Source organism: Gymnoscopelus microlampas (genome assembly GCF_963454915.1).
Source record: "Gymnoscopelus microlampas genome assembly, chromosome: 15".
Lineage (NCBI taxonomy): Eukaryota > Metazoa > Chordata > Actinopteri > Myctophiformes > Myctophidae > Gymnoscopelus > Gymnoscopelus microlampas.
This window is the reverse complement of record NC_139952.1, coordinates 34,900,994-34,909,734: the sequence shown is the minus strand read 5'-3', so window position 1 is coordinate 34,909,734 and position 8,741 is coordinate 34,900,994. Positions and strand designations below refer to the sequence as shown.

The window sequence follows — 8,741 nt, the reverse complement described above, 5'->3', positions numbered from 1 at the left end:
ACAGGGTCTAATAATGGAGTAGCATCCCTTGAATCTCTGACATTATATTGATGATGTCATAACGATGACGTCGCCAATCTAGTCAGAATAAGGAGGGAGGACCAGCTCATCACTTTGGAAAGGCTGAACATTACCGTGTGGGTTTGGTGCTGGTGATGCTGCTCCAGCAGCCGGACTTGTTGAGGTGGACAGCTCAGAGGAGATGAACTGCTTGAGTCTCTTCAGGTACTGGGTGTACAGCACAATGTTGTTGTGGCCCGCTCCCTCCACGAACAGGGGCTCCACAGGATGCGGGCACCGCTCAAACATGGCCAGGCCGTGGGAGAAGTCGATCACCTTGTCCTCCGTACCGTGGATCACCAGCACTGGGGACGCCACTTTGGACACCTTGTCGATGCTGGAAAAGGCATCGCAGCAGTGGAATATGTTAAAGCAATAGGTCTTGCACGTGTTTGGGAAGGCCACCCGCAGCCCTGACATGAGGGGAGAGTGCAAAATAACGCCAGCACACTTGAAGCGCGCTGCCAGGTCTACAGTGGGCACCGTGCCTATGCTCTCACCGTACAGGATGATGTTCTCTGGTGTCACTCCATACCTGTGCCTCAGCACCTGCCAAGCCGCCTCAATGTCCGCATACAGGTTCTTCTCAGAGGGTTTCCCGCTGCTGACCCCGTAGCCTGAGTAATCGTAGGACAACACGTTGCAGTTGATAAAGGACCCAAGGCGTATGTAGAAGCGGCACATATCTCCCAAGTCCACTGCATTGCCATGGGAATACAGAAGCGTGTACTGGCTGTTCGGGGCACAGCGTATGAACATGCATCCAACCTTGTTGCCCCGAATGCTTTTCGTGTTGAACACCTCGACTGCATCCAGCTCCTGCTCAGAGTCCTCCCAGTTTGCCCGCTCTGTTAGATTCAAGCTGGTGGCCCCATTGGCATCGGTGTCCACCGAGTATGTGGGCTCTGGAGGGAAGAAAGCCATATTCGCTGCTATGTAACTGGGACAGGGCGGACAGCAGAACAGCCAGCACAGTGCTCGAAGAGAGAAAACAGCCATTTAAATGCGGAGCGGGCTTGGGGTTACCCAAAGAATTAATCTCTTAAACAAAAGCAAAACAAGTATACATGGATAAAATCCAACTTCATCCTGCTCTATAATAACTATTTAATGACTGGTAACATGTGGAATCTCGGTTCGCTATACAACACATTATACAGTCTGATCAGAGCTCTGTTCTTACGTCACACAACAACACAAACCTTGCCATGCATGCATGCAGATTTAGGAAGGCGCCTTCGCAGTTTGTTCAATGCGGCACCATTAAATCACTGTGTCTGGCAGTGCTTGTCAACTGTTTTGGTTTGTGTTGCAGGTACTTCATAGGTGGTGGAACTGGTAAGGCCATCAGCTCTGATCTGCAGCGCAACTGGGAAGGGAACAGTGCTCTCAGGGCTTTAAAAGCAGTCCTTTTCCTCTCAGACTCTCATTCTCTCCTTGCACATGTTTGGTTTGTCCTTTAGTTTGCACCATCATCCAACGCCATACTTAACACTTATCCACTCACCTACACTACTGATTCTACATACTAACACACTCCATAACCATTTAGTTACTTTGTCTTATGTACAATTTATTATAATAATGTTTGGTTTTTAGTTATCTGTTACCCTTAAATTGTCACTTTGCTGTCCCCTGAGGGTCCCGACCCACAGGTTGAGAACCACTGACCTACAGTATGACTGATAGGGGCAGTTGTAGTAGTCACTTCCTCTCCTTCTTCTTGAGCTGGAGGTGGTTTTGTATGTGGAATGGCACGAGTCATTCAATTCTTAGATAATAATACATAAAGAATGCATTTCTTGCATGACTTAATGGAGGAATTAATGCAGGATGCTTGCTTGATCTCTTTTTTATTTTTCTTCCTGTTACTGTGGTTTATACTTTTGTTTTGTTCTTTGCAATGCTTTTATGTTTCATTTTATCTGCTTTTAGTTTTCTTTGTCCCTAACCCCTCTCCCTCAAGAGGCCATGTCTTTTGCCAGACAGGCCGCCACTGTAATTAGAACTAGGCAGGGCAATGCCCATTGGGAAAGTATGTCCCTGTGGTTATGCAATACCCGTTGTCAAGAGCAGTGGTTCTCAACCTTTTCAGGCCACAACCCCCCAAAATAATCATATTTGAACTGGGGACCCCCCACCCTGACAAGCACTTGTAGGAATTGAGGCATAACAATTAGTTTGACTCAGTTCCACAGATACATATTGTGAAAATAGCCGATCTACAAGCTCACAACGCCTCACAACGCAAGGCATTGAGAGCCTGTAAATCAGCCGTTTTCAAAAATGTTGTCTCCTATATTATTTGACAATTTGGCCACCGTTTGACCAGTTTTTATAGTATAGTTTGTGAATTACTTTTGATGCAGTAATGGTCTATTATATTTTCTTTCTTTTTTTATTTTATTAAATTGTCACCTCACTGTCATCTGGGGACCCTCCCCAAAATCTAAATCATGTGGGGACCCACAGGTTGGGAACCACTGGTCAAGAGTATCTGTTGCACCCGTCAGAGTACTTAGTGCAGTAAGTACTTAAATATATCTTAATTTTTTAGCGGCGCTAGCCGCTCTATACCTTTAGGTATAGAGCGGTAGCCCTCTATACCTGGCTTTTGCGTCAACGTTCTGATTGGTCAGACACGTCAACAAAGTGATTGGTCAAGCTTCACGTGACACGTGGCTATAAACACATTATAAACACTTATTGATGACAAAATGTATCAAAGGCGCCGCTACCTTCACACAGGTGTGATTTTTTTAAATATAAACAATCGGACTGAAATGAGCCCAGCTGAAGAAAACATTCCTGTATTTATAGATATGGTTATTACTATCTATAAATCCAGGAACATCTCTCTGTGTCCCTTTATGTCCATACATGGAGATCCACAAACTCTCCCAAGTTTGTGCATTATACATTACTGACATCATAGGACTGGCCGATACTGCAGCGGTTCTCAAATGGGGTCCAGGGACCCCCCAGGGGACCTTGACATGTTCCTGGGGGTCCCAAGCAAAATTGGTTAATATAGCATCAAAATCGGTTTAACCCCTTTAACCCTATCGTTTATTTTCAAAAAAATGTTTCAATTTAACAAGGGACGTCCCTTGTTAAATTGAAAGGGTTTAAGCTGCCATATAATGTACATTATATGGCAGCTAGGGACACTTTTAGCATCTCTCGCGTCATTTGACAGGCTTGGCATCCGTGGGGTTCTCTCCTGTGTCCAGGTTCTTGAGAAGGCGGAAGAGGCCTGCGGCCTCGCGAATGCGGATGAACTCGATACTGAAGTCCTGCATCTCGATGAAGAGATCCTGCACATTGATGATCTTGTTGCGTATCAGCGACTGCAGGAAGATGCACACCAGACGCACCTGGCGATTCTGCATGGACTTGTCTTTGATCTGCTTACAGGTGGAGATACAGTTGACTATGTAGCGGTGGATGAACTCTGGGGGGAGGTCTACAGCTGCCGTCAACCTGTTGACCACCTCCATGGAGTGCAGAGACACGTGTCTCAGAGATACCGATCCAATGAAACTGTGCTGATCAACGTGAACATCCATGTTGACCAGCACAGAGAAGTACTCTGTAATCTGACTGCTCTCCATAAGCTTCAGCAGCATCTCATAGGCCACTAGCGGGTTGTTCTCCACCAGGTCGGGCAGCTTGGCCGGGGACAGGTCGATGTGGTACACCAGTTTAGGGTCCTTCTCTAGCTCGTCCAGCAGCTGTGACACCTGCTGGGTGGACAGTGGGCTCTTGAAGGCCTTGGACATTATGCATTTCATCTCCACCCCCGTCCTGTTTTTCACACACATGGAGCGGTCCCACTGAATGCTGTGGTCCGGTTCTGTGGGATTCAGCCACACCAGCTCGTCCTCGCACACATGGAGAGGAGGTAGAGGCCGGATGAACTCTGGACGGAAACGTTTTGCTGGTGGAGGGCGGAATTCGTAATTCAGAGACTTTGTGGTCTGATTGGCCACTGAGCTGTCAAAGCCTGAGTTGGATGAATAAGGATCTGGGTCATTCGGGATACTGGGTAAACTGGCCTTGCTTTGCAGGGGAAGCTCTGCCTGTCGCTCTGCCAAGGCTAGCTGCAGTCTACTGATGTCTGGCATGTCACCGACATCCATGCATGACACCTCTCGGGGCGTCTTCTTAAAAAGTTCTCTGGGTGGGGCTAGTATCAGCTGGGAGAGGAAGAACCTCTCCTGCTGGGTGATGGGTGGTTGGAAACCAGAGAGTACTTTCTCTTGCTCCTCTCCGACGGATGAGGGGTTCAACAGGTGGGCGAACACCACAGCAAAGGGATTGTCGACCAGCGGCTTGGTGCGGTACATCTCCCACAGGAGGTAGAAGGCGGTGAGCCGCTGAGGGGAGCTGGGCAACAAGTCCGGCTGCTGGAGCAGCATCACCAGCACCGAACCCACACGGTAATGTTCAGCCTTTCCGAAGTGATTATAGAAGGTAGATGAGAGGCTCTCGAAGGTATTGGTGCAAGTCTCCTCAGATATGATACCCAGCAGGTCGGAGAGCTCTTTCGGGGGGAGTGACATGTCAAGGGTGAACGACATTTCTTATTCAACAGTTAGACTAGACTAACTTTGCAATACAAAGCCAATAACTAATCGATTCGTAATTCAAGTAGCATTCAATTAGTTAGTAATATAACTAACTAACTAACTAACTAACAAACTGTTGGTCGGGCATGCACAGCTTAGATCTAACAAGCTTCAGCTGGAAAGACCAATAAACTAGAAAGGTACACTCAGTGAAGCATATATTTCTGCCATAGAACCTTGCGTCATCAAATTACATCATATTGGCGTCCAAATATGGAGCTGTGTGGTTCGGTGGATCTGAAATGATGAATTCACACAATGTGAAATAATATTCACACAGAGATGCTGATCGTTCAATTAATTTGCAAGATTAGCTGCAAACTCACAGACAGACACTGATAAAAAAAGTATCTCCGCCTTGCCTTCAGCTTGGTGGAGATAGTAAATTAGTGGGCTGAATCTCTTCAGAAAGCCCAGTTTTGAAGACAAAAAGACTGTGCATTCTTATTACATGCTGATGCACATATTAGTTCAAACAATTTAAATGTAGTATTTATGTTTACATTCAAACATAAATATTCTAAAATAAAACATTGTCTAAAACAGATATTTTCCCGATACTTATATTGCATTTTAAGGCAGATATTGCCGATACCGATATGATGACTGATAAATCGTGCATACCTAGTTTCTTGGTGAAACTGCTACATACAAATCTGAATACCCTTATTTTTGAATTACAACATTTGCAGGTGTGGACACCTGTCAACAGTATAAATTAAGCTTATGAAATGGAAATTTTATATGAGAGAAGACAAAGAGACAGCAGTAGGCTACATAGCATTTTATTTGAGCCATTTTTGAAGGGTAAAACTATGTATAGCCCAATGCTTTTGAAAGATACGACATTCAGTAATCATAGGAATAACATCCTAATACTGAGTTGTTTCTTAATTGCCTGTATGTGTTCCTATCCCTAGTGATGGAATAAATTAGAAAATGGTAGGTGATCCCAGCTTTCACTTCTCCTGCAGTACATCATAGAATGAGTTGGTATTTATGATACCTAAAGAAATCTACTTGGGCTCTTCTTGTCCCAAATAATTAAAGGTCTACTACTACGATACCTCTTCACAAATACAAATACATTATATGAACAAAAAGTGACAAAGGAGTTTTATGCTGGAAAGGGAGTGAACATTGATTTCAGTGTGTGGACCATACATTTCCCATACAAACTCATAATATAGGAAAGCAGATGACCAGAATAAAAGCAGGACACTAATCAGTTTATTATGATTAATCTTCACAGAATGCCATACCCTGTGCATTTGCATGTCTTGGTTTGAAAGTCACTTTATTTTTCTACTGTATCTTTCCTGCATCTATAGCCATGTTAGCCAAGTCCTCACCAAGCACAATTTTGACATAATACTTGTGAGACTCAGACTCTGCTAACTTGGGTTATTTTCTTAACATTCTTCAGTGTGGAGAAATGGAGAACCCCTACTCAGGGTATGTAGCAGCCTTCGGTGCCCCCTGCTGGAGCTTCAGAGTAGTGATCTTGCTGTCCAACTCATCCATGAACCCCTCATCCACAGACTCACTGTCCACTTCCTCCCCCGCCCCTGGCCCTTCTGTGGGTAGGAACACATGCAGTTGTGTGCGCGTTGGAGCAGGAGCAGCACTAGCAGTAGCATTAGTGGTCAGAGTCAACGGTTGACTGCAGCTCGGAAGACATGGTTTCCCTACAACTGACAATGTGTCGTCCCGTGTTGATATAGAATGGCGATACTGCATAACTAATGGTCTGAGGTCCGCGCCCAGGGTTTGGCTGTGGGAGTGAGGCTTCACTGGTGTAGGTTTGGCAGTGGGTTGAATGGGTTGGGTGAAGTGAGTATATGCAGGTCTGCTGCAGCTCTGGACCTGCAGGTGTTGGTCATGGTGATACACTGGGTGAGTCTGATGGGCCTGTCTCCTCCCTAATGGGTCACAGGATTTACAGAGAGTCAGGGGGGAGGACCTGCAGGCCGGTGGCGGAGGAGGAGGTGCTGGGGCTCTTTTCTGCAAAGCGCTGGGGTGCCGGTTGCGAGAGAAGCCCTCAAACACAGCCCTCTCTCCAGGTGTGACGAGGGAATGCTCACTTAAGCTGGAGAGAACAGAATGGAGAAGAAGAGAGTGAGTCCTCCAAGAGCCAGGAATAGAGTAGGAGGCATTAAAAGCATTGATTTAACAATCAACCTTGTAATAATTATTCAAATATACATTTGGTGAGTATAGACATAATATATGTGCCTATTATCCATGAACCCATAGAGTCCCTATTCTGAGGGTGCACATTCTGCCGTGACGTTACACATAGGATTTAATGGTTAAATACCTGTAGTGCTTGGACCTGCAGAGCGTATTGGTTCCAGAGAGTCATTAGACAACAGTGGGCAGTGGGCATCCACATATCTGGCTGCTTAGAAGAAGCTGTCCAAATGGGAATTGTGCAAATAATCCAAGAAAGGAGCCAGACAGGTGCCATCTTTACAGATCAGAATGCAGCAGCAATGCACAATTTTCACACAATGGATCATCTCCAAACCCTACTGGTCTCCATCATAGAGTTATTACAAAGATAGTTCAGTGATTTGCTGATTAGTGAAAGTGTGTGCGTGATGGGAAAACTGACATGAATTACAATAATGTATTATTCATGTACTTACGTTATTTTGACCCCATTTGGACTGCTTGTAAGCAGCTCACCATTTCAACGGACAGTTGACTCTGGAGCTTATATTTCCTGTCATCCAAATACTACAGGTAGTGGCAAATTATATATACAGTGTAGATACATTGTGCATTGACAGAATAGTGCCCTTCTCCAAAGCACTTTACTATGTGCATGAGTATATTCATGTAATGCACCTGTGCAGAGCAAAGACACTGACCTGCTCATCGGAAGCAGTTAGTCTGGATTAAGGACACGTTGACACACAGAGCAGAGGAGCCCTTCCACTACCATGTAAATACATGGCATTTTACTTATTTACTCTTATGTCTAGCTGATGCTGCTATCCATGGCAACTTTCGGGGCAAGCGAAAATTAAAACTTGAATCATTCCAATTAATATTATAACACTGTTAGCACTACTAACAGTAACATACATTCTTACTGTGATGGGAGTTGTCATGTAAGAGTAAAGTGCAAGAGCAGGAATTAGGATGATATGAAAGAAGTGTCTCACTGTCCCTGTTAGTTTGTTTTTACCATTTTTCTCAGTTTTTTCATTACACTATTGGGGAGCCTGGGAGAAAAGTGAGCCTGAGAGCCAGTTATTCAAAACCAATTTCTCCTAATGGTTGAACTCAGGCCATCAAATCCCTTTGAAGTACATCACGGTGAAGTGTGCATTAGTGTGAAAGGGTAATGCATGTCTATGTTGTGCATCACTCAGGTGTCTCCTTCGCTCCTCCAAGGAAAAACAAGTCTATCAGATTGAGTGAAGCCAGCGTGGCGCCACACCAGGGTTACTGGGTGTTTTTCAAACAAGCAGCGGATCAGCTTCCACCTGAAATTTACGGCCGACTGTCAAGACTATGGTCGTCTGTAGTCAAAGAAAAAACAGAGGGGAAGTAGAGACGTCTGCCCTACACTAGGATATCCATTTAGGCCACACCAGGAAGGAAACCATTACAATGTAATTCCATTCAGTTGAAGTGCAGGCAAATGAAATGGCCTGAGAAAAAGGTCACATGTTGGATTCAAGACTACATGCGTGAGAGCACTATGTACACCTAGAACCCAAAACCTACTACTGCCATAGGTCTACTTTGATGGCTCAAATGTGATTTGACTCAAACAGGGACACTAATATGGGATCACTGGTCACGTGGTCAGGTTTACCCTTAAATGTCAGTGATTTAAATGTCAAGTATTCCTAAGTATGAGTAGCACTCTCATTCTATGATACTGTATGTTCTACGAACATATCTTAGCCATTTTAACCTGACTTGCTTGCACTTGAACAGTGTTTGCATCTCAAGTGTCTGCTTGTGTAACTGTCAACAGTTACACAAGCATACTAGCCTTTGAAAATGGGCTGAAAGTGTGTTGTCCTATCT

At 44.8% G+C, this 8,741-nt stretch overlaps 2 protein-coding genes across 2 annotated transcripts; both read right to left on the bottom strand.

Annotated features, from left to right (window-relative positions):
• Positions 1-78: 78 nt before the first annotated feature.
• LOC311061767 (alpha/beta hydrolase domain-containing protein 17C-like) lies at positions 79-1,059 on the bottom strand (the record flags this gene model as incomplete). Its single annotated transcript, XM_084080459.1, has 1 exon — positions 79-1,059. The coding sequence occupies one exon, from the start codon at positions 1,057-1,059 to the stop codon at positions 79-81; it is 981 nt and encodes a 326-aa protein (XP_083936585.1).
• Positions 1,060-3,248: 2,189 nt separating this feature from the next.
• On the bottom strand, positions 3,249-4,625 carry LOC311061766 (CCR4-NOT transcription complex subunit 11-like; the record flags this gene model as incomplete). Its single annotated transcript, XM_084080458.1, has 1 exon — positions 3,249-4,625. The coding sequence occupies one exon, from the start codon at positions 4,623-4,625 to the stop codon at positions 3,249-3,251; it is 1,377 nt and encodes a 458-aa protein (XP_083936584.1).
• Positions 4,626-8,741: the final 4,116 nt, after the last annotated feature.